This window comes from Panthera pardus, unplaced genomic scaffold (genome assembly GCF_024362965.1).
Source record: "Panthera pardus isolate Hobbes unplaced genomic scaffold, ASM2436296v1 HiC_scaffold_7, whole genome shotgun sequence".
Lineage (NCBI taxonomy): Eukaryota > Metazoa > Chordata > Mammalia > Carnivora > Felidae > Panthera > Panthera pardus.
In genome coordinates, this window is record NW_026527002.1 from 17,068,319 (window position 1) to 17,095,312 (window position 26,994).

Below are 26,994 nucleotides of genomic sequence, written 5' to 3' on the forward strand. Positions count from 1 at the left end.
CACTTATGCATGGATTATTTTTTGGTACAGTACTGTAAATGTATTTTCTCTTTATGATTTTCTTAACATTTTTTTCTCTAGGATACTTTATTGTAAGAATACGCTATATAAAACACATAACACAAAATAAGTGTTAATCAACTGTTTATGTTATTGGTAAGGCTTCAGGTCAACAGTAGGCTGTTAGTAATTAAGTTTTGGGGGAGTCAAAAGTTACACATGGATTTTCAAGTGCATGGGGCATCAGGGCCCCTAAACCCCCATGTTCTTTAAGGGTCAGCTGTACTTTTGAATTTCTCCTTTCACCCAGCCCTTAGCAACCACTAATCTACTTTTCTGTCACTGTGAATTTGCTTATTCTGGACATGGCATATAAATGAGGTCATATAATATGTGATCTTTTTTGTCTTTTGTTTTTTCAGCATACTGTTTTTGAGGCTCATCCATGCAATATCATATGTCAGTACTTCATTCTTTTGTATGTAAGAATAATATTCCTTTGTATGGATATGCTACATTTTGTTCATTTATCAGTTAATGAACAGTTGGGTTGTTACTACTTTCTGGCTATTGTGAATAATGCTGCTTATGAACATTTGTGAGTTTTTGAATGGATGTGTTTTTATTTCTCTTGGGTACATGCTAGGAGTGGAATTGCTTAATATATGGAATTTCTACATTTAACTTTTTTAGGAACTGCCAAACTGTTATCCATAGTGGCTATACTAATTTACATTCTCACCAGCTCCTCACTTTTTTGAAAATTATTTTTTGGAGCACCTGGGTGGCTCAGTCAGTTAAGCAGCTGACTTCAGCTCAGGTCATGATCTCACTGTTCATGGGTTCAAGCCCTGCATCGGGCTCTGTGCTGGCAGCTCACAGCCTGGAGCCTGCTTCAGATTCTGTGTCTCCCTCTCTCTCTCTGCCCCTCCCTGCTTGCTCTGTTTCCCTTTCTCAAAAATAATAAACATTAAAAAAAATTTTTAATAAAAAATAAAAAAATAAAAATTATTTTTCATCTTTCTGAGTTTCTTAGTAAGGCCTTTTATTTTAGTCCACTTTTTTTTTCTCTTCATGTTTGATCTTCATACCCATCTCTTCATCCCTACTGTTGATCCCTACTTGAATATGTTTGTTATATGTCTTCGGATATTTGTTTATTGGGTGCTCCTTCATGTCTGTGAATATTTAAAATATACAAAATGATACTGTGCTACATGGTTCCTTGTTTCTGACTCTTGAGTGGAATTCTCTGGGTCGTCAACCATAGCTTTATTAGTTTCTCTATTGGTGGATGCCTATTCTTCTGATTTATTACTATAGAGAAAGTTGCTGTGAGTATCCTAGTTACATGTCTTTCACTGAACCTGTACAGAATTTTCTTGTGGTTTATTCCTACAACTGGAAATTATGGGCCCTACACAGTTTAACCAATATTGCCAAATTCCTTTTCAGAAAAGTTTCCTCATTTTACTTTCTTACTAGCAATGCATGAGGGTGTCTCTTTCCCTATGTCCCTATCAACTTTTGATATTATCTGTCTTATTCTAATCTTTGCCCATTAATGGACATAAAATGGTATCTCATTTGTTGTTTGACTTTGGATTTCTTTGATTATTAGTTAAGCTAGACATCTTTCTTACCATTTGGGGTTTTTCTTTATGAACTGCCTGTTTTTATCTTTGATCATTTCTCAGGTGGATTCCCTATATTTAAAAACTTAATCAGCTTGTTACTTTTATAATAGTAGTGATGGATTGTATTGGCATTCATACTGTAAATGCTATTACAGTTACTTTTATTTTCATTTTAAAAGGGAGAAAAGCTATAGAGATGCTTTTAAAGTTATAATAGAGTTAATTTTTGTTTTTAGTCCAGATGTCAGAGCATTCCTTCAAATGGACAGCCCAAAACATCAGTCAGATCCATCCGAAGATGAGGATGAAAGAAGCACTCAGAAGGTAGTAAGAGGGATTGTATTTTTTAACAGAAAAAATGCCATTCCCCAAAGATGAAATTACTGGCAACTTGAGGGCAACATTTACTTAAAATGATGTAATCTCATCCACTGTAAATTTTCTACCCTGTAGAATACAAAAAAACAAATGTGTACACCTCTTATTATTTCTTATAAAATTTATAAAATGAGTACTTTTATGATAAAAATTAATCCATGGTAGTATTTAGTAGAAAGTTTTGAAAATAGTAAGAAGTATTTATCACTAACCAGACTAGTAATTTTTAACATTTTAGTGGTTTTCCAACTAATCTTCTCTTAATATATAGGGATTTTTTAGTTACCTAATTTTAATTATACAGTATATACAATTTTATATGCTGTTCTCTTCACTTTACATCTTAATTTTTGATCATTCTATGTCTTCATAATCATTAACATACTTAAACTATTGTTTTGAATTTTGACCAGCAGGAAAGGCCTTTTTAATCAGAATGTTAATTTAATACTTCTTCCTCTTCATTGCCGGGTTTTTATATGCAGAACAATCAATACGCATGTGCCAGTTGGCATCAACTAAGTTTTATTAATGTAGGTACGTGCACATAATCAGTATGTGTTCCAAATAAAGAATAGGGTATTCTTATTTTTTTTAAACCAGTTGTGATAACCAATAAATAAATGTAATAAGCTCTGGCTTATTATAATGATGTTTTCAACATTTACTTTAGAAAGTTACGTGGGAAAGGTAAATTATAGTAATTTAACCCAGAGAATTATTATTTAGCAATTAAAATTATAATGAAAACTATTAATATAAACACAGTAATACCTTTATAATTAAAATTGATGAAAGCTATATATATTTGCTAAATATATACATGAAAATCAGAGATGTTGCCTTAAAGTACATTTTTTGTCTTTATAATGTTGTGTTTTTTCATGGTTCTGTTTCTGTGTTTTAAAAGATAGTATCACTCAGAGCATTACTGTCCCATAGCTAAAATCTTCATTTGGAAAATAGTCCTATTCCTTTTTTGCAACTACTGTAAAGTAGTAATTTTACTTCTCTGATACCACTGGAGGGCTTTCAAGTTAAGAGAGCTGATTTATGTTTTCCATTTGTGACATGGTTGATCCCAGGACAACATAAAAGGATATTTTAATTTTATATCTGAAACTTGTCAAAAGAGAAACAACAAACTGGGAGAGCATTTGTAATAAGGCCTAAGAAGGGAAAACATTTATGTAAAAATATATAGATGGATTTTTGAAAAGAATGATATTTAAAGCCCTGTAGATAAAAAGCAAAGGGACGTGAAGAAATACTGTTCGTAAACAGACATGTGGGAAATGTTCAACCTCAGTGCCAACAACAAGTGAAATTTTTAAAATAGAGATTTTTTTCTCTCTACCAAATTAACAAAAATGTAAATAAAATACTTAAGGACTGATAAGGGTAAGGCACAGCAGGCATCCCTGCCTGGGCTTTCCTGGCACCGCTATAATTTGACAGTTTGGCAGTGTGTATCAAACATGAAAATATTCAGGTCATTTAGGAGTTGACGCAAATGAAATAATCCTTCACGCAGAAACAGACAAAGGTAATCATTTTAGTACGAAAAATTAGAATCAATGTAAATATAAACCAATTCAATAATGTTTGTCCCCATATATTGTACATTAAAAAAAATTTTTTTACGATTCCAGTCAGTTTTTCAAAGCTACACAAAGACTATGTGAAATTACTGCAATATTTGCAAAATCATCTGTTAATAAGGTTATGGATTTTTTAAAAGCATCTTCCTGGTGTTTTCCATATTTTGTAACCATGTATATATATTTTTAATGCAAAAATGAAATATTAAAGACATCTTAAAGAAAATGTATATAATCCTGATTTTCCATGTTTTACTTGCTAATCACGTTGAGAGTATGTAGGTTTAGGTTATTTGAAAAATATCTTGCCTTGCTATAGGAGGCAGCTGGCTTTGAAGAAAGAACCAAATAAAGAGAGCTTCCTGAGTTCTGATTCCTGTCTCTACCACTTTTGACCTTAGATCTGAATTCTATTTCCTTTCTCTTTTTTCATCCATAAAATCTGTAATTGAACTAGGATCTCTTGCAGTTTTAAAATACAGATAAAAAGAATCTGTTCAGAAAAGGGAATAAGGTGTACTTTATCTTACAGCTATAGCTATTTATTAAGGACTTCTAAGTGGATAACTAAATTAATAGCCAGAAAATATCTTCGAGGACATCAGGAGCTTTCCCCTTACTTAGAGAAAAATAGAGTCCAAGAAACATGCTTTTGTTTAATTATCATTAATTATTAATGATAATTATGCTGTTAATAAACTATAACACATCCTCAGTTTAATGATTAACTGTAATCTTTAAAAATAGTAGGTAGTAGGGTACCTCAGACAGTTCAGCAACCCACTCTTGATTTTGGCTCAGGTCATCATCTCACGGGTTCCTGAAAGAGGGTACTGCTGATAGCTCAGAGCCTGCTTGGGATTCTCTTTCTCTGTCCTCCCCCATGCACATGTGTGCACCTTTGCTCAAAATAAATAAATAAAACTTTTTTTTAAAAGGTCTTAAAAATAGTAGGTAAAAAATTAATTATGTTTCCCAATAATTTTCATTATTATTTTGGAAATATGCTCTGTTAGGAAAATCATTGCTATGTAATGAAATCTTTTTATGTATCGGTGTTAATTCAGGGCGCAAGTTGCCCTTGTTTAATCCATGCTTACTGCCTCCTCTTCCCTCACTTATATAATATATAAAGAAAGTTAATTGAATGGAAAAGTGATCCAGTTTCTGCACATTCATTCAAAGAATAAGTGTATTGAAATTGTAATTTAGTTTGGATTATGTTATCAGATTCTCGGAAACACTATAATATATAAACAGAAAAGATTACTCCATGTTAAAATTATGACACAATAGGATCTCGTTTCATGAACCAGATTTTTTACACATTTTTTTTTTTTTTTTTTGGTCTTGTGCTAGATTGTATGGTTCTCTAAATTTCTGTCTTCTGGGGACTGAAAATGTAGTACTTGAAAATTTTTCATGTAAAGATATTGGTAGAAAATAAATTTGTAAGTAGGAAACTGGTGTCAATATTGTTATTTTTATAAGAAATGTATTATTATGCTTAGGAAATTTTGCCCTTTATTTTTCATTTTTTTAAAATTTATTTTGAGATAGAAAGGGCATGTGCGTGAGTGGCGGAGGGACAGAGAGAGGAAGAGAGAGAATCCCAAGCAGGCTCCGCACTGTCAGTGCAGAGCCCAGTGTGTCCTCGATCTCACAAACTGTGAGAGCATGACCTGTGCTGAAATCAAGAGTTGGATGCTTAACTGACTCAGCCACCCAGGCGCCCCTTTGCCCTTATTTTTAAAAGTAGTTTGCATTGTGGAGATTTTCTATAATTTTCAAATGAATTTAAGTGGAAATATATATGATCTATATCACTAATAATAAATTGCTTAGATAAAATTTTTTAGTTCTGATCTTAAAGAGAAAAGTTTTTACGACTTATTTTGTATCTATAACGTATGGAAGTATAATCATATAATAAGGCTCTAGTAAAAGTATGCATATTTGGAATATCTGCAGCTTTGTGATTGTATGTATAAAGAATTTCAAAGGGAATTTATGTGAAGCAGAATTCAGTTACACCTGGCTGTATAAAAAGTGCTCACACTAACAAGATCACTAGATTAGTTTTATGGGATTTGGGGATAAATTTCTAGCTAATTATTAGTGAACTAGAATCTTTTTTTAGTTAAATTGCTTTATGGCATAGTAGGTAAGTAAAGATTTGGTTCTAAATTAATACTAGGGATTAAATTTATGTTAATTATTGTAAAGAAAAAAGACTGTCTAAAATTTTTGTTAGACCACAGTGGTGGAATTAGAAAGAAAAACTCCTGTCTGTGTGTATTTGCTTTAGAAATAAATCTGTCTCCTATAATTTGATCCAGCATCTGCAGTCTTCATCATCATCATATTATCATTTCCATGTCATAAAATTAATGAGCAGTTATTTGAAAATTTGAAACACAGGTAGCCACTTTAACCAGTTTTTAAATGTAAAAATGGTCCCTTGTAAATTGTGGTTTCTACACCCACCTCATCCAAGGAGCTTTCCCCAGTTTACTTCATTCATTTGACAACTTTGAGCTTCATTCCTGTGTTATTTTTTTCCTTACAACTGCTCTTCCAATTTGTCATAAAAATGTGTGTTTATATTGGTTGTGTGTTTCTAAATAAGTTTATGCATTTAATAAGAATTAGGACTTCAGTTTTCTTTAACATGGCTATACATCCAATATCTATGGGAGAGTTATACACATTTTATTTCAGAACCATTATTTTATTGACTGATAATCTTTGAAGTGTTATTAATAGTGTTACTGTTTTTTCCCCCATCTTGATAGCTACACTCTACCTCACAGAACATCAACCTGGGACCATCTGGAAATCCTCAGTAAGTTTAATTTGTTTCAAAAATCCTGTAACTGAATTCTAGGATGACCTGTCTTGTGAATGTGCAGGTATACATAAATTATATCAGTTTAACTAGAACCCTATAAAATACAATAACCATAGTTATGGTGAATATAATGCTATCATATGCTTTGCTTATCTATTTTACTGTTCTAGCTTTCCATTGCTGTAACAGAGTTCTGAGGATTTTGTAAATCCACAGATTATTAATTTGGTTCTGCTGTTTTGCCATTGTCATTTTTCTGGTGTGTGTGTGTGTGTGTGTGTGTGTGTGTATGTGTATGTGTAAAATCAGAAGACTGTATTTCTCAGGGGATCTTAAGTCGTCCTGGGAGGGACTTGGAGGGGCTCTGACAGAAGTATCCATGCAGATCTAACACATATTCTCACTGGTGCTCAGTGTTTATTGGTGCAACCCTGGTTGTCAGCCAGCTTGTTCCAGAGGAGTCATGATGGACATTACCATAGTAAAGTCTATTGAACTTGTTCTAACCAGTTTCTCCCACAGTGCCATATTTTTTTGAGCATGGGGAAAACATTTTGAGGAACACCAGGAATGGCAAATGTAGATTTGAGTATTAGATCTTGATTTTGAGTATCAACTCTAGCAGTTGAATCTAGCAGTGCCTAGATTGCTGAATACATAGGATTCCAGGGCCCCTTCTTGGCTCAGTTTGAGGAATGCCCTGACAGATTAATGATACCTGCCATGGTTTGGAGAAAGAGTATAATTTTTCTATCCTTACTTGTAATTATTCTTCAGTTTCATTGGATTAATTCTGAAGTAGTGTAGCTTTTCTCCCAAGACATTATGCTTCCCTCACTCTTTTGGTCCTCTTAGAGAGTGAGTAAAGACAGATAAAAAGTGGCGCAAGAGGGGCGCCTGAGTGGCTCAGTCGGTTAAGCGGCCGACTTCAGCTCAGGTCACGATCTTGCAGTTTGTGAGTTCGAGCCCCACATCAGGCTCTGTGCTGACAGCTCAGAGCCTGCAGCCTACTTCAGATTCTGTGTCTCCCTCTCTCTCTCTCTGTCCCTCCCCTGCTCGTGCTCTGTCTCTCCCTGTCTCTCAATAAATAAATGTTAAAAAAAAGAAAAAAAAAGTGGCCCAAGGATTGGGTCTTGAGAGACGTCAGCGTTGTAGTAAGGTCAGGGAGGAACCAGTAAAGGAGGAAAAAAAAAAAAAAAAGAAGTTAGTAAAATAGGAGAAAAACTGGGAATGTGATGTCTCAAAAGCAGGTGAAGAAAGTGTGTCAAGGGGGGAGTAATTAACTATGTTAATGTTTCTGGTAAAGCAGGTAAGTGTTGAGAATTGACCATTGGGTTTGATAAATCATTGGCAACCTTTGTAAGCTGTTTCAGTGGTGTAATGGGTACAAACCCTGATAGGAAAGAGTTCAGGAGAGGACAGTGGAAATAGACAATGAATTTAAACCTCTTACTTGAAGAATTTTACTGCAAAGGAAAGCAAAGAAATAGAGTGGTAGCTGGAAGGGAGGTTTAGTTTTGAGCATGCTTTCCTGTCATCATACACTGAGTTGTTCAGGCAGCACAGAAACTTGCTTTCAGCTAGGGTTCATCACCAATAGTTAACAGTGGTGCCTTGGGTACGGCCTCAGTTAGCCTATTTACTATGTTTGAAAAATTTGCATGATTTTTTGCTATTTGTTTAAAAAAATTATTTCAGTATCGACATATCACTAAAGAACAAAATAGTCCAAAGAGCAGGTTCTTGAAGAAGAAAAACACCTGAGCTTAGTTAAGTATTTATCTCCCTAATCTTTACCTGTTATTATTTAACCTAGGCCTGGTGCTACTCTAATGTTTGAATTGGCCATTTATTTTGATAGTAAATTAAAGGAAATTTAAACTCTAAATGGAGGCATTATCTTCTCCTGAGTCCAATTTAAGATTCAGACCATGTTGAAGGAAACCTCTTTCTTGGCTGCTTACGCTCTGATTTCTGTTGCCATGTGCTTTTGTCTACCTGTAACCAATATTGTTTTTATCTGACAAGTTAATGTAAATAAAAGGACAAAATTAGTATTCTCTTTGATCTCTGTACTCCTGGATTTTCTGCATTGCCATCTATGAGAATAAGCGGAGAGGTCTTTTATCTGTAATGTGTGATAAGTGATATATGTGCAAAATCTGTGTGTGTCAGAAAAATTGCCAAACTAGATAGTCCTTGGAATAAATTACTAATTTATATAGTTATTCAGTTTCCTCATTAACAACACTGGTGAGGTTTATGGTTAACAAAATTGGTTTAAAGAGAAGCTACATTGAGTTCAAACAATATATAGATATAGATAAATGCTTTTCTCACAAAAAGACTATTATGGAAGTCCTTCTTAAGCAGAACTTAACAAGGCATAAAGAAGGTTATAAAATGTCTTATCAGAAAGTAGATATTACTTCTATTCATTATTACCTATATTATATTTAAGATGAGGTATATTACCAGTGTGAAAGCTGGAGTCATCATGCTAGAATGTTGTGCCCAGCATTTACTTATTAAAGAGTGAGGTACTAAAAAATGTTTAAAAGTTAACATCTTTCCAATTTCTAGGAGGCTAATTTTTGTCATTGTTCATTTATTTCAGTGCTAAACCAACAGACTTTGATTTCTTAAAAGTTATTGGAAAAGGCAGCTTTGGCAAGGTAAGAGTTTTTATTTTTCCATACAATAAATAAATACTTAAGGAATGCATGCGTTGTATATTCCAGGCCACGGTGCTTGTTGGTATGCAGGATATGGAGTTATGATGTTTTCCCTACCTTCAAGTACTTGAGATAAGACATCTACTCAAATTTTAACATAAAATTCATTTGTTCAACAAATATTTATTGAGCACCTATGATGTGCCAAGCACCATACTGGCTTCTGGTTAGATAGTACTGAACAAAACTGACATAGTCACTACCTTTGTGACGCTTAGAACCTAGTAGGAGAAGTAACCAATTAAAAATATGCAGTCAGGGCACCTGGGTGGCTGAGTTGGTTAAGTGTCCAACTCTCTTGGTTTCGGCTCAGGTCATGATCTCATGGTTGGGGAGTTCGAGCCCCATATTAGTCTCTGTACTGACAGCATGGAGCCTGCTTGGGATTCTCTCTCTCTCCCTCTCTCTGTCCCTCTGTGTGCGTGTGCTCTGTCTCTCTCAAAATAAGCTTTAAAAAAACAGTCAAATAATTGAAAGTAATGGGACTGTGAAGTAAATGAAGAATAGAAGACAATAGGCAGTGGTGGAAAAATTCCTATTTAGATGGGTCAAAGATGGCTTCTTTTTACTTCTTTTTTTTTTAATGTTTATTTTTGAGAGAGGGAGAGGAAGTGTGCAGGGGAGGGGCAGAGAGAGAGAGGGAGAGGGAGAGGGAGAGAGAGAGAGAGAGAGAGAGAGAGAGAATCTCAAGCAGACTCAGTGCTGACATTGCAGGGCTCAAACCCATGAACTGTGAGATCATGACCTGAGCTGAAATCAAGTCAGACACTTAACCTACTGAGCGATGCAGGAACCCCAAGGATGGCTTCTTTAAAGGGATGCTATTTAAGCTGCAGCAGGAAAGACATAAATGAGCAGCAATGAAAATAACAATTGAGGAAGGAAAGGGATGTGTGAAAACCCTGCTGCTCCTCACACAGTGTCAGATGAATCATATAACTTGACCGTGTAGCCAAACCAAGGAAGGAGAATCTACTTTAAGGCCAGAAGCATCATAGATGGAGTTACCAGAATCATAAGATATATTTAATTGCTTTTTGCATTATACTTCAATCTGCAGTGAAAATAAATATGCATGTGTTTAATTATAGGTTGCTACATTCCTAGCTTTCAGTATCTCTAGTTTGTTTTCTGAGTTCCCTAGATACCAGAAACTGTGACCATACAATTAAATCCATGTGTGTTTATTAGTTCAGGACATATATTGACCACCCACTACGTGCTGGACATTGTGCTAGTATAGCAACAGAAGGTTAGAAAGGGATAGTGCACGCAAAATGCTCCCTCACAGTCTGTTGGGATGTTTGAGATAATCTGTCATTAAAAACAAAAAGCATTCTTTTTTAGATCTAGATAATGATGTTTAGATCTAGAGTCTACCAGGAATTGGTTCTCACATATAGTATGAAGTTGTAGGGTCAGAGTTCATTTTTTACCCTATTGATATCCAGCTGGTAACTTCATCATTTATACGGTGTCCATACATGCATGCATCTGCTTCTAGATTTTATGTTTTATATTTCTGTTTTGAGATTTTGTTTTGTTCTGTTAGTCTATGTCGTTTGATATCCAACAAAACAAGGCCTCCCTTGTTTTTCTTCAAGAGTCTTAGCCCTTTGCATGTATTTTTAATTAGCATACCAATTTCCACAAAATTTGCATGCCAATTTCCACAAATTCTGGATTTTGATTGGGATTGCATTGAATCTAGAACAATTTGGGAAGAATTGTCATTTTTACATTAGTCTTCCAATCCATTAACCGTGGTATATCCTTTCTTAATTTTTAGTTCCTCTTTAATTTTTTTCAATAATGTTTTATAATGTCCTATAGAGTTTTTATATATCTTTAATTGGATTTATTCCTATGTGTTTCATTTCTAAATGCTGTTGAAAACTGGTGTTAATTATTGAAGCCGAATATATGCATTACCTGTGTGACACATTGGTTTTACTTCTAGCTATATATCCTTCTAGCTATTTATCTTTCTAGCTATATATCCAACAGATATACATGCACATACACACTAATATGGAATATGGAAAGGAATATGTCATAATATTCATGGCATTGTTACTCATAAACAATCTAAATGTCGGTCAATTAGAGTGGATTAAATTGTGTAATGCAGTTTTTCACAGAACAAATAATCATAAAATTTGTAAGGAGCCACAAAAGACCCTGAATAGCCAACGTAATTTTGAAAAAGAAAAAACAAAACCAGAGGTATCACAATCCCAGATTTCAAGATATTCTACAAACCTGTAGTCATCAAGACAGTATGGTAGTGGTACAAAAATAAACACATAGATCATTGGAACAGAACAGGGAACCCAGAAATAAACCCACAATTATATAGTCAATTAACGTTCAACAAAGGAGGCAAGAATATGCACTGGGAGAAAGTCTCTTCAACAAATGATGCTTGGAAAACTACATGCAAAAAGATGAAACTGGACCACAGTTCTTACACCACACACAAAAATAAACTCAACATGGATTAAGGACCTAACTGTGAGACCTGAAACCATAAAAATTCTATAAGAGCGCACAGACAGCAATTTCTCTGACATCGGCCAGAAAAACATTTTTCTAGATATGTCTCCTGAAGCAAGGAAAACAAAAGTAAAAATAAGCTATTGAGACCACATAAAAATAAAAAGTTTCTGCACAGCAAAGGAAATAATCAATAAAACAAAAAGCCTACTGAATGAGAGAAGATATTTGCAAATGGCATATTTGATACAGGGTTAATATCCAACCTAGATAAGGAACTTCTGCAACTCAACACCAAAAAAAACAAATAGCCCAATTAAAAATCAGCAGAAGACATGACCAGACGTTTCTCCAAAGAGGACACACAGATGGCCAACAGACACAAAAAGATGCTCAACATCATTCATCATCAGGGAAATGCAAATCAAAAGTACAATGAGATATCACCTTACAACTGTCAGAATGGCTAAAATCAAAAGCACAAGAAACAAGTGTTGGCAAGGATGTGGAGAAAAAGGAGGCCTTGTGCACTGTTGGTAGGAATGCAAACTGGTGCGGCCACTGGAAAACAGTATGGAGGTTCCTCAAAAAATTAAAAATAGAACTGTGTGATCCAGTAATTCTACCACTGGGTATGTACCCAAAGTATTAAAAAACACTAATTTGAAAACATATATTCACCCTTATGTTTTAAGCAGCATTGCTTTCAATAGCCAAATTATGGAAACAGCCCAAGTGTCCATTAATAGATGAATGGATAAAGAAGATGTGGTTTGTATTATGTATACACTGGGATATTACCGAGCTATGAAAAAAAATGAAATCTTGCCATTTACAACAACATGGGAACATCTAGAGAGTATAATGCTAAGTGAAATAGGTCAGTCAGAGAAAGACAAATACCATATGATTTCATTCATATATGGAATTTAAGAAATAAAAATAAAAGAGACAAACCAAGAAATAGACTCTTAACTATAGAGAACAAAGTGATAGTTACCGGGGGGGGGGGGGGGTGACTTGGGGGGGAATATGTGAAGTAGGTGAAGGGGATTAAGAATATACTTACTGTTAAAAAAAAAAAAAGTACATTTATCATAATGAGCAGTGAGTAATATATAGAGTTGTTGAATAACTGTATTATACACCTAAAACTAATATAACACTATGTTAACTATATTAGAATTAAATTTTTTAAAATTGTATAATGCATTCTGCACAGTAAAAAGCAAAAATTATGCTACGTGACACAACATGAATGCATATTACATTATTTAGAATGAAAGAAGTCACAGACAACTTTATATGATTCTAATTACATAAAACCCAAAAAAAGACAAAACTTAATCTGTGTTATTACAAATTGCGATAGTTGAGGAAGACAGGGATAAGTAGTTTCTGAAATCAGGGGAAAGGTGAGGCTTCAAGCTACTGATAATGTTTTATTTTTATTTTTATTTTTTTATTTCTTTTTAAAAGTTTTATTTAAATTTCAGTTAGTTAATATTCAGTGTAATATATCAGCTTCAGGTGTGCAACTTGGTGATTCAGTATTTATATACAATACCTGGTGCTCATCACAAGTGCACTCTTTAATTCCCATCACCCATTTAACCCATCCCCCCATCCACCTCCCCTCTGATAACCATCAGTTTCTTCTCTATAGTTAAGAATCTGTTTCTTGGCTTGCCAATCCCTATGATTGTTTATTTTGTTTCTTAAATTCCACATATGAATGAATGAAATACAGACTTTGTCTTTCTCTGACTTACTTCGCTCAGCATAATGTGCTCTAGCTCCATTCATGTCATTGCAAATGGCAAGATTTCATTCATTTTATGGCTGAATAATATTCCATTGTGTATATATACCACGTCTTCTTTATCCATTCATCAGTCAGTGGACATTTAGGCTTTTTCTATGATTTGGATATATTACATAATGCTGCTGTAAACATCTTATGTAAGGGTGCAGGTTTGCCTTCAAATTAGTATTTTTGTATTTTTTGGGTAAATACAAAAATAGACACATAGATCAATGGAATAGAAAACCCAGAAATGAACCCACAACTGTATGATAATGTTTTATTTTTTGACCTGAATAGTGGTTACACAGTGTGACTTCATTTTGTAGTAATTTACTGAGCTATAATGATTTGTGAGTTTTTTTATATATATGTTATGTTTAACAAAAATTAAAAGTCTTATAAAATGGTTAGAAGCCAATAAAATACAATAAAACAAATTAAAGAATACATAAAAAGGAAAAGTAAACAAATACAAATCCACAGTGTGTCTGAAAAGTAGAAAAAATATATGATAGACTAAAATAAATAATGGCAACCTAAAATTTATTACAAACTCTTCTCCACTGAGTGGTCTTGGTTCCATTTTCATTTTCCCAGTTTGTTTCTTAACAGTTCTCCAATCTACCAGTCTATTGAAAAAATACTTAGCTCTTTTAAGGGAATGAGTATCCCTTGATTGCCACATTTGAATTATTTTCTCTTAATATACTTGAAGATGAACCAATCAAAATAGAGAAGGAAAGGTCAGGCTGGGAGGTGGGAGGTGTTGAGAAAAGGAAAGATTTAAGAAAGGAAAGATGTTCAGTAGAGTCAAATATTGTAGCAAACAAAAGAATGGAAAATGGGAGAAATGGCCAACAGTTGAGCACAAGACATTTTTACCTTGAAGATGTTTTGAGTCTACTTTGATTAAAAACATTTTTTTAAATTAATAGGCTTTATTTTTAGAACAGTTCAGATTTACAGAAAAGATGAATATAGAGAAAATACAGGAAATTCAGAGAATTCCCAAACCATCCTCCATTCCACACAATTTCCCTATTGTGAATATCTTACATTAACATGGTACATTTGTTCCAAATATTCAACCAATATGGATGCATATTATTAACTAATGTCCACTGTTCATTTAGATTTCCTTACTTTTTACCTAATGGCCTGTTTTTGTTCCAGGATCTCACCCACAATACCACATTGCATTAAGTTGTCATGTCTCCTTAAGCTTCTCTTAGCTGTGACTGTTTCTTAGACTTTCCTTGTTTTTGAGGACCTTGATGGTTTTGAGAAGTACTAGTTAGGTATATTGTAAGATTGGAATTTGTCTGGTACTTTACTCATGATTAGTCTGGGGTTATAAGTTTTAGCAAGGTTAACAACACCGGGACTAGAATATGAGGCCCAGCAGTGTCCCTACTTGCTGTGTCAGATAATCTCAAAACGCTTTGGAACGTACCCCGTTTAATAGTTACACAGCTTGCTGGGCATCTTGAATCCCTTAAAATTATTTGTAAAATCCTAAGTCTGTTACTTTTTTTTCTGGAGCAAGAGCCTCTAAGTTGCTTCACATCTTTGAAAGTGCATGCAACCTGCCCATTATAAAAACTCGGCTATACAGGGTGCTTCTTCTTCTGAATGTTCCTGAATTTGAGACTTGTATTAAAACCTAAATGCTCAAATAGAAATGCACTTTGATCATATAGAAACCCATTTCCTTCTCCTTTTTTTAAAAAATATATTCATGAAGTTTATAGCCTTAGTATTTTCACTCTTTAGGACTCAGGGCTGGTGCTTGCACGCGTGGGCGCGCGCGCGCACACACACACACACACACACACACACACACACGAGGATCTCAAGCAGTTTAGATTTGGGGACTTAAATTGGGTAAAAATCTCAAACTTTGGCACATTAAGTGACAAAGAAATGGTATCTGGCTATTCAAGTGATAAATGTTTTTTTTGTAAAATATCTAAAGAGAAGTGAAATAGAAATAAATTCAGTACTTTTCAGTTTTCGAAACTAAAATATACAATCTAGGTCCCTTGTGGACTTTTTTTGTACATAATTTAAGTATGAATTTATTGACAAGTGAATTATTTCTATCAAAATACTGAAATTTCTAATAGTATGCACAATCTTTACAACAGGTTCTTCTTGCAAAACGGAAACTGGATGGAAAATTTTATGCTGTCAAAGTGTTACAGAAAAAAATAGTTCTCAACAGAAAAGAGGTAAAGTAAAATAGCATTTTTTTCTCCTAAATCCATTTTCTCAAATAACAAATGTTTTCTGGCATATAATACAAGTGGATCCTTTACTTTTTTTTTTTTTTTTAACAGCAAAAACATATCATGGCTGAACGTAATGTGCTTTTGAAAAATGTGAAACATCCATTTTTGGTTGGATTACATTATTCTTTCCAAACAACTGAAAAGCTTTATTTTGTTCTGGATTTTGTTAATGGAGGGGAGGTGAGTTTTATCATTAGTTTTCTTTCTTTTTTTTTTTTTTTTTTGTATGTTTTTATTTATTTAAGCAATCTCTACACCCAACGTGGTGCTCGAACTCGTGACCCTGAGATCAAGAGTCTCATGCTCTACTGACCCAGCCAGCCAGGTGCCCTTATGATTAGTATTCTTATGTTGATAATGTTTAGAAAAAGTAGAAGGAAGTCACAGTTTTTATTCACTTACCAGTTTTTGGAAGGATAGGCCAGCATTAACAGCTATTATGTTCAAGATTCTGGCTAATAGGCACAAAGCAAGCTAATGAAGAATTGTAAACAAAGCTCTTTTCTTAAGCAGTTTATGGTGTAGGTGGAAGATTCATAAAAGAGCCTTGGTTTGAATCTACAGACTTCACAGATACTATAGCAAGAATAATATACTGAAATGTTAACAATAAAACATGATTTGTATTTAGATAATTATTGTCTCCACAGTTGCATTTAAAGATTAGCCTGTCATTTTCTAAAATGTGCAAACTATAATCAGATGAGATGATCCTCTAATAAAGAGTTCTGTGGTGAAGTCAGTGGAAAATATTTCATGTTCTATCCCATTGGCAATTACCAATAATGTTTCTTGGTGACTCACAATATGTTTCAGCATGTTAAAGATTTTGAGTTCTGCCTTAAACAAAGCAAAGATTTCTTTGAAAATATTTTCTTACCATGTAGTTCCTTTTTGTTTGAACCAAATCTATTAATTATATTCCCCAAAACTCTGAATCAGAGGGATATGGAAATATATTTTGGGAAATGCTACTATCATGATAATAATTACAGTAATAGCTAACATGCATCAAGTGTACTTGATGTGCCCAGCACTCTGGCTCTTTGTGTGTATTATTTTATCTTCACAACAATTCTGTTATATAAGATAAAGAAACTGAGGCACAGAGAAGCTAGTAACTTGCTCAGGTCATGTGTTCAGTAAGTATTAGAGCCAGGAATTAAACTCAGGCAGTGTGATTCCAGGATTTAGACAGCTGACAGTCCCGTTCCTCTGTTGCTCAGCCCCCATGCCTTTGTAATTAGTTTGCTCTCTGACCTATGAATGTCTCTAAAAATTATTCCGGTAGGTAGTGTCATATCTTTACAAAGGGTCTTTGATCCCCTAGTCCCAGAACAGAAAGAGAGGAAAATAATTATTTCAGCCTTGCTATAGTACACTTAGCTGTAGAATAAAGGAATTAGAAGAAAGACTAATGTCTATTCTGCAAACCTGAAAGATGGTCAGACACACCTAGATCATTTTGGGTTTTGTTTTTGGGGTGTGTGTGTGTGTGTGTGTGTGTGTGTGTGTGTGTTTAAAGATTGTATTTTTAAGTAATCTCTGCACCCAACATGGGGCTCGAACTCACAACCCCAAGATCAAGCATCACGCACTCTACTGACTGAGTCAGCCAGGTGCCCTACCCCTAGATCATTTTGGGGGAAGATCATAAAAGAATCATTATTCAACCACCTACATCTATGACAGAAGTGCTAAATGCCTCCTCAGTGTAGAAGCAAGACTATGAAGGTTGAAGATTTTAAGGTTGTCATTTTATTTTGTGTGTACATGAGTGCTAACATATACTGAGAATTTATTGAGGGCCTGGCACTTTGTAATTATTTTACCTGCATTATTTGAATTAATCAATATAATTGTTTTAGATATACACTCTTCTACCCATTTTATATTTAAGGAAACTAAGGCTCAGAGAAGTTAAGTAACTTTTTCAGTGTCATCATGTGTAAGTGTCAGGTCCTGGATTTAATTAACCTAGACCTCAGTACCACTCTGTGTATTAGAAATGTCATGCAAGGCGTTAAATGCAGATCCTCTTGCAAGCTTCCTGTTTTGTCCGTGGTTTCTTCATGCTGTTTTAGGACCTTGCTTCTGAGCTCTTTTTACCCAGTCATCACTCATAAACTGAGTGGCAAAGGTGGAAAGAGGTAGGATTGTGTTCTAAAAAACAGACTTGGCTAGGATAATGAGGAATGAAAAGAATGGAATAGAATATTGGGGTTGGTGGAGGAGGCGTTGAAAGGGCAGTAGTAGGTAGAATAGCAGTAAAGACAAGGAGAACAGATAGAGGTATGAAGAGTATAATTTCATTATGGGTTTCCTGTTGTTATTACTAGTGTTGTCCCCTGATTCTCATACTTAACATTTTAACCTTGATGTGTGATACTTACTTTTGCATGCTACTTCACATCTGTTTTGGAGCCAGGTAGAGTATAAAGAAGTAAGTTTTATGATACGAGGCATATAAACAAGCCTTCCTGAGCCTCAGCTTCCTCATTAATTTTCTACCTCCAAATAGTTGGGTGGATTTAAATAATACAAGCATATAAAGTCCTTAGCATGCTGCCTTTGATTTAGTAAGTAGTGTTAGCTATCATTAGTGAATGGTCAGTTTTTCATTTTGGGTAATTTTCATTACTATTATATTAGACAGATGTGATCAGATCAATATAGCATATTATAATAGTATAAGCCACAGCTAACAAAGGCAGTAATAGGGCTAAATAGGAGGGAGTATTCCAGAAATAATTAAAGGATAACAGCAGAAGAATTTATTCATTAGTTAGAGACAGAGGCTGAGGGTAAAGGAGCAGTCTAGGTAAATCCCAGGCCAGCATCCATTTATCTACTGTGTCAGGATCTGGTATAACTGATCTTCACCATAACCTTTCAGAAGAGGTTAAGAAAAATTTGGGGACAATTTTTGTTAAGTCAGAGAAGTAGAACGAATTGCACACAAAAGGAGAAAATTTGAATCCAGGTCTGATCAGCTATAAAACCTGTACCTTGTTGCCTTCCATGGCTTAGAGAGCTGGATAGAAAGTGATGTCATTAAAGGAGTAGAATACCACAGTGGCAGTTAAGTTTGTAAAAGAAGACAAGGGGCTCTGTTCTAGACAAGTTGAGTTTGTTGGCTTGTGAAATCGTCAAGAAAGAACAGCAGGCAGCAGGTCTTTGTAGAAGAAGCCCTAAGCAGAGGTCTAGGTGGGGTATGGCCATATGAAAGACCTCAGTGTTGAGGGGTTAGTTAAAATCACTGGAATGGACTAGGTCACCCGGGCAGGGTGGGTTTCCAGAGGAAGGATGACTGTGAAGAGACCGAGGACAAAAACCTTGTTATCTCTGCAGAGTAAAGGGGCAGAAAGGAGCAGAGATGGAACTCTCCAAGGAAGGAGACCTAAGGCAAGATCATTGTTTTAAAAGCCAAGGGAACTTAGAGGAAGGACCTAGGACAAACTTTACCCAGGCAGGTAACCTAAGGAGTAAAGGGCAGATTGTAAGTAAGACATAAGTTAAGGATTCAGAAGTGTAAGAAGTGAACTGGAGAGTCCAGCTGCTGCTCAGTTCCCACCATTTGCTACCACATTGGAATTTAGGCTTAATGTTGCAGAGTTTCCTTCTCTCCCCCACCCCCCCAGAAGAAACCAGAACTATGAGTTTTTATCCCCCCAAAATTTCTCCCGTTTTTAAATGTTACCAGTTAATTGAGATTTTTCTAAAAACAGTATTTGGCTCAAACAAATGAGATCTGTGGGTTATATTTGGTCTGCCTGCCGCTTGTTTTCAATCTCTGAATAGGGTTTGATTTTTTTTTTTTTTTTTTTTTTTTTCCAAATGAAAGCACAGTTAAGAAAGGTCTAGTGAGATAACCATATGGCTAGGGTCTTTGTTGATAATCTTTTCCAGAGTGATAAGGACACTGATGCATTGAGGATTGAGTAAATTGGAGATGAGCAAGTTAGCAAGGGTAAAGAAAGATGCATGATTCAAGAGAGAATAATTGCTAGGTGGGGGACACACAAGGGAGAGTCACAGTTCTGGGCTTTGGGGCATTTTTATCTCATGTTAAGAATAACAAAAATCCTATTTTTGTATTTATAGGATATGTTTGTTTCACCTTATGTGTGAATGATCTTAATATCTTTCTTTTTCCCCCATTTTACAGCTGTTTTTCCACTTACAGAGAGAACGGTCCTTTCCCGAACACAGAGCTAGGTTTTATGCTGCTGAAATTGCCAGTGCATTGGGTTACTTGCACTCCATCAAAATAGTGTACAGGTAAATTTTAATGTATTTCTTGTAAAAATGTCATTTTATAACTTTATTTCAGTTAATATTCAGTTTTGCTTTCCTTTTAATTTAATAGGGACTTGAAACCAGAAAATATTCTTCTGGATTCAGTAGTAAGTATTTTAAAAATCTACTGATTCTCAATTTTATTCTCATTTATGCTTAGTGGAAAAAAATCTGTCTCAAAAGCTCTACACTGCATGATTCCATTTATATAACATTCTCAAAATGACAAAACTGTAGACATGGAAAGCAGATTAATGGTTGTAAAGTGACAGGGACAGTGGGAAAAGCAGAGTGAAAAGATAAAGGGGTAGCATGAGTGAGTTCTTTTGATCCTTTGAGGTGTTGGACAGTTCTTTGTCTTGATTATGGTGATAGTTACACAAATCTGCACACCTCTATTGCATAGAACCACACATACCCAAATGCATGTAAAAAACCCAAAACTGGGTAAAATTGGCAATCTGGTTAACAGTATTCTACCAATGTCAGTTTCCTGATTTTGATATTTTACTGCAGTTATATAAGATATCAGCATTGGTGAAGAGTATACAAAACTCTTTGTAATATTTTTGCAATTTCCTGTGTGTCTACAATTATTTTAAAGTGAAATGGTTTTAAAAATTGTGAGTTTATGCCCATGCACTGTTTTATCTTACTGCCCCTGTATTTGTCAGGGACATGTTGTCTTAACAGATTTTGGGCTTTGTAAAGAAGGAATTGCTATTTCTGACACGACAACAACATTTTGTGGGACACCAGAGGTAAGAAATATGTCTCATTTGTCATTTATATAATCATGTTTAAAATGCAAAAATGAATCACAAATTGCATATATAATATTTGAAATCAGAAAAGTAGAATATTTTCTGCTTTCTACTGAAGTAGAATTTCAGCTTCCAGCCACTTGGAAATATATGATAATCATCCCTTCAGAACATTTAAAGTTTACTGATAGTTAGTATTTTTAATTATGATTGCGAGCTACCACAGGTAACCCAACAAAGATATAAATTATGCTTATAATGTTAAAAGTTTACCATATCCTTTATTTAAAAAAAATCACAAATCAGTAATGAAAAAGTCCTAAAGTTGTGGTAATGTTTACACCATTCTAAATGTACTAACAGCCATTGAATTATACTAAGTGTTCATTTAACAGAAGAGAGTAAAGTAGTGGATATGGAAGGAAAGAACTGCAAGTCAGAATTAATCAGAACATCTCACTCTCTAATCATGTTAGCTAGCAGAAAATGTATCCTTCTATTTGAGACAATAATAATAATCCTTACAAGCTATGTTCAAGCCTTGTTATTCTCACTACACACACACACACACACACACACACACACACACACACACACACACACACACACACGTATGTTTAGTTTATTTTAAACTGTCCTAATTTTAATGTATTTATAGTTACCTTAGATGCCAGGTAGTATTTCATCTTTATCATAGAGTAGTTGCGAATATTGTGTTGCAATGTGTGATAAAATGGCTCATGAGTCTTTTAATCAAGATCAGAAAAAAATTTTTAACTTAAAAGTGAGAGTACTTGAAATGTCTTTTTCTTTTCTTCCTTCCTTCCTTCCTTCCTTCCTTCCTTCCTTCCTTCCTTCCTTCCTTCCTTCCTTTCTCTGTCACCCTAGCTCTTGTGTATATTTGTAATCATTCTGTTTCAGTTTGTGTATGAAGAAACCTTTTTTTTGTGAATGTGTGTTGATTTCATAGTTCAACAAAATCTTTAAGTCCTGTAATTTTTAGAAAGGAAACACAAGTTTTTTTGGTCATCTAAATCTAAATGTAATCAGAAATTATTAAACCCTTTTTATATATTTTGCCATATCTTTGGATCACATTAGAAAGAAGGATTAAGAAATTATTTCCTTATTTCATATGGGAACAGAAAATACATGTCTTGGAATCTAGAATTCAAATTCACCATTTTATATGTGTGAAATTGTGATGAGTTTAAATGTTTCACAAATTAAAATGTGCATAGCCATCTAATCACAACTTTTCTAAATAATTATATTAGAGAATTGCTATTTGTAATTCTCTAGTAAAAATTGTAGAATTCTTTTTTCTTTAACTAAAGGGAAAAACATTATATTTGCTACACTAAAAATTCTTGTTTAAAGAGAAACAATTACAAGTAATGACTAGAGGAATTTCTAAAATAAATTTCTTGTGAAAGACTCCCTGCCCCTCCAGCCCAATATCTAGTTTACATAGTGTTACAGATTTCTACATTTGTTCTCATCTTCTGTTTGCCTTAATTGCATCACAGTTTATAGAGGAAAGTACTTGAATATGTGTATTTTGAAAAATGTCCCAGATGATTCTGAAGAGTATTATCACCTTGGAACCACTGATACAGGATGAGAATACCTAGCCAATTAAAAATCTAGATGATAGGTTTTTAGTGTCATAGTAACATCTTAAATTTATTAAATTTCTTAATTATTCCTAAATTTTACCATGAGTTGTGTATCAAGTTGCTCTAATATTTAATGTTTTCCATAGTACCTTGCTCCTGAAGTAATCAGAAAACAGCCCTATGACAACACTGTAGATTGGTGGTGCCTTGGTGCTGTTCTCTATGAAATGCTGTATGGATTGGTATGTATTTCTACTCTTTCATTATTATTCCAGTATATTTTAATTCTTTGAGTTTTTGCTCTCATTTTAGTAATCTGGAGGACTCTTAGTTAACACTAACAGAGCAATAGTAACCTGGTTAAACAAATCCAAAATCACATTAGGGATATGCACACACACACCAAAAAACTTTCGCTTTGTTACTGGTCTTTTAATGTCATTTTTTCTGTTGTCCTAATCAGGTGTTCTCATCCCACTTGGATTTTTTAGAAGTAGATACTAGTTACAACATTAATATTATCCACTTTATTTTTTTTTTAATATTATCCACTTTCATTCAATTTACCCCAGTCATCATTCTGCCCAATTTCAAAAAGATGGGAAGAAAAATATTTTTGTATTTATCAGAAGATAACATCTTTTGGGTTTTGCCTTGTGTTTTATTTTTATAGGATATAATACACTGGTGCTCCACTTTTTCCACCATTGGGAACTTTCTCTTGCCTTTACCATAAACACCATGTCTGGAAGATTTTATTGAAAAAAAAGGGATGTTCACTATGAAATCAATTGCCCTGGTATTTATTAATTAAAGACACATAAGACCAACCAGAGCTTCTGATTAACATGTGTAAAGTTGCTCTACTGTATTGATTAATATCATTCCAACCAAAGCAAACAGTTTAGGCAGTCAGTTTACATATTCTTACAGAAACAACACATGTTTTTCTTTAGGCTTTTTGAGATTTTTAGAATAGTTTCTAGAGTCCTTTTGTGGTCCCCTGAGTATCCAGCAACCTCATGCTGGGAACTGTGCACTCATCTCCTATGCTGCTGCCCACACAAAGCTAAATAATACCATCAGCTGAGACCTGATCTGGGGCTTGGTTTTTTTGTTTATTTCACTTGTTTTGTGTGGGCTTCCCCCCGCCCCCACTGAAAACTGGGGAGCTCTTAGTGTAATCTAACACGTAAGGCACATGTTAGAACATTTGTCTTATGTTGCACACTTTGAATGATGGATTCCTATGACAACCAACACTGTCTCTTCTTTGCCCTTGCTTATTAAAAGAGTCGATTTCCTGGTTATGCTAGTGACTTGGAATACCTGATACACCTTACTTTCTTTAACTGCTGGATATTTGCCATCCTGTTATCTCTGAATCTTTCAAATTTCTTTAGAGGACAATGAAAATGTAAAATATTATCCTTGTATGTAAAATGCAGTTGCCTCAAAAGGGAACATTTGAAACCTATATTTCATAAATGAGACTTTATTTAAAAATGAAGTTCAAGGGTGACCCAGTTAAGCATCTGACTCTTGATTTCGGGTCAGGTCATGATCTCATGGTGGTGAGATTGAGGCCTTATGTGGAGCTCCATACTGAGTGTGGAGCCTGCTTGGGATTCTCTCTCTCTGCTCCTCCCCAGCTCCCTTGCATGCTCTCACTCTCTCTTTCTCTCAAACCTTTAAAAGATTTTTTTTAAATAGAAAAATGAAAAAATTAATTTCAGTTTTAAAAAGTAAAAATGTTACGGGGTGCCTGAGTGGCTTAATCGGTTAAGTGTCCGACTTCAGCTCGGGTCATGATCTCACAGCCCATGTCGGGCTCTGTGCTGTCAGCTCAGAGCCCTGGAGCCGCTTTGGACTCTGTGTCTCCCTCTCTCTCTGCCCCTCCCCCCACTGGTGCTCTGTCTCTCTCTCAAAAATAAATAAAAGTGACAAGCCTATAACTCCCTTAACTTTAAAAATTATTTTTAGTTTAAAACTTAACTGCATGATTAGTTAATCCTCATGTTGAAGCTATACAGGTCTTTAAGCTGTAGCAATAGAATTGTAATTCTGCACAGCACACCCATAATACTGCCATTACCACAAGTACTTAGGAAGGAGCACTATCTTCAGGTCTTCTCTCCTAGCAATCTCTGTTTTAATTAGTTTATTCTGAAGTCTCAAGAAATTATTTAATGTTTGATCTGTGTGGAATCTCTGCAATAATTCTTTCATTATGCTTCTGATGAGGTTGGTGGTTTTCTGTCAGATACTATTATGCAGTTTACACCTGTCTGCAGGGTGTTCCTAAACATTTCAGTGAGCACATAGTGGGCTCTACATGATGCTGGCTTTAAACATTTTTTTTTAACATTTATTTTTGAGAGACAGAGCGTGAGCGGGGGAGGGGCAGAGAGAGAGGGAGACACAGAATGCAAAGCAGGCTCCATCCAGTCTCTGAGCTGTCAGCACAGAGCCCAATGCAGGGCTTGAACCCGTGAACCATGAGATCGTGACCTGAGCCAAAATCAGACGCCCACCAACTCTTGATTTTGGTTCAGGTCATGTCTCACGGTTCGTGAGAACGAGCCCCACATCTGGTTCCCTGCTTACAGTGCAGAGCCTGCTTGGGATTTTCTCTCTCTCTCTCAGTCTCTCTCTCTCCCCCCCCCTCCCCTCCCTCCCTCCTTCTCCTTCTCTGCCCCTCCCCTGCTCGCTCGCACTCTCTCTCTCGCACTCTCTCTCTCTCTCTCTCTAAAAATAAACTTAAAAAAATAAAAACCAACCTCTTTGCATTGGAGACTATGCTGCAGATGTACACGTGCCCACAGAAACCTTTGCATTTCTGCAGCTGTCCAGACCCAGGCTGATTCCTGTAGATCAAGGCTGAATCCAATTCTTTGAACCTCATTTTGGTATAGTTCAATTAACACTAACTTCTGGGGCACCTGGGTGGCTTAGTTGGTTAAGTGTCCAACTTCAGCTCAAATCACGATCTCATGATTTGTGAGTTTGAGCCCTGCTTAGAGCCCTGTGTCAGGCTCTGCACTGGCATTGCAGAGCCTGCTTCAGATTCTCTCTCTCTCTGCCCCGCCTGGCTCACACTCTCTCTCTAAAAAATAAACATAAAACAAACAAACAAACACTGGGTGCTTGAGGGGCTCAGTCGTTTAAGTGTCTGATTTAGGCTCAGGTCATGATCTCATTGTGGGTTCAAGCCCCGCACGGATCTCTGTGCTGACAGTGTGGAGCCTGCTTGGGATTCTCTCTCTCTCTCCTCTCTCTGCCCCTCCCCTGCACACACACGCACGTGCACACACACATACACTCTCTCTCTCAAAATGAATAAACTTTAAAAATAAAATAAACTTTAAAAATAAAATAATAATTTTAAAAAAACACTAACTTTTTTTTTCCTTTTTTTCCCAGCCTCCTTTTTATTGCCGAGATGTAGCTGAAATGTATGACAATATTCTTCACAAGCCCCTAAGTTTGAGGCCAGGAGTGAGCCTCACAGCCTGGTCCATTCTGGAAGAACTCCTAGAGAAAGACAGGCAAAATCGACTCGGTGCCAAAGAAGACTTTGTATGTACATCCTTCCCAGTACCACTTTATTTAAGCTTATTTGAGACTTGAAGAAAAATTCTTATTTTATGTGGCATTTAATGGGATGAATGTAACTCTTAAATAACACCATGAAAAAAAAAGCACATGTGTCCCAGCAGTTTTTACCATGTTTATATGGCATGAAGCACTTGCATGTATGTTTTTTTGTTTGATCTTTATGACCATTTGAGTCTCTCCGCTTCACCCCTCACATTCTGCTTTCACACCCTATATAAATTTTTTTTTAATTTTGAGAGCACATGTGGGGAGAGTGGTGGAGAGAGAGAGAGAGTGAGAGAGAGAGAGAAAGAATCTTAAGCCAGCTCCACACTCAGCGTGGAGCCCAGTGTAGGGCTCAATCCCACGAACCCTGAGCTGAAATTGGGAGTCGGACTCTCAGCCAACTGAGCCACCCAGACACCCCTCACACCCTATTATATATTTTATTTTCATTTATAAGAATTTCCCCTCCCTTTTTAAAAAATGTGTGGCATGAATTTTGTGATTACCTAAACTTTTAAATCATTTTATTGAAACAGAATTTATAAGTGGCTCCTGTCTGCATGAGGTAATGCCTTTTGCCTTGAACTAGCATTAAATAACTTTTTTTCCTGAGAATTTGGTGACACCTCTCTGAGGTAATTATAGAATCTACAGGTTTGGTGGGTCTTTTTTGGTTTTTTGGTTTTTTTTAAATTAGGGCAATTAGGGGCACCCGGCTGACTCAGTTGGTGTAGCGTGTGACTCTTGATCTTGAGGTTGTGGGTTTGAGCCCCACCTTGGGTGTAGAGATTACTTAAAAATAAAAAATCTTTTTAAAAAATTAGTGTAAATTAAATTGCTTATGTAGCTACTGGTGTTATGTTGGTGTGTCAACATGGACTTTTAAACTCAAGTTTCTCACAAATTCTTGGGG

At 35.2% G+C, this 26,994-nt stretch overlaps 1 protein-coding gene across 4 annotated transcripts in view; it reads left to right on the plus strand.

The window, feature by feature from the left end:
- The window catches only part of SGK3 (serum/glucocorticoid regulated kinase family member 3), a 140,269-nt gene that overhangs the window by 103,371 nt on the left and 9,904 nt on the right, over positions 1-26,994 (plus strand). For 3 of the 4 annotated variants that reach the window (XM_053896605.1, XM_053896604.1, XM_019453199.2), the window contains 11 exons: positions 1,874-1,961; positions 6,412-6,461; positions 9,085-9,142; positions 15,653-15,736; positions 15,845-15,976; positions 18,225-18,239; positions 19,965-20,077; positions 20,166-20,202; positions 20,770-20,856; positions 22,625-22,720; positions 25,902-26,057. In XM_053896605.1, the coding sequence (XP_053752580.1) occupies positions 1,874-1,961; positions 6,412-6,461; positions 9,085-9,142; positions 15,653-15,736; positions 15,845-15,976; positions 18,225-18,239; positions 19,965-20,077; positions 20,166-20,202; positions 20,770-20,856; positions 22,625-22,720; positions 25,902-26,057 (916 nt within the window). The remainder of the gene's footprint in view (positions 1-1,873; positions 1,962-6,411; positions 6,462-9,084; positions 9,143-15,652; positions 15,737-15,844; positions 15,977-18,224; positions 18,240-19,964; positions 20,078-20,165; positions 20,203-20,769; positions 20,857-22,624; positions 22,721-25,901; positions 26,058-26,994) is intronic. The other variant, XM_019453200.2, reaches the window with a different exon arrangement.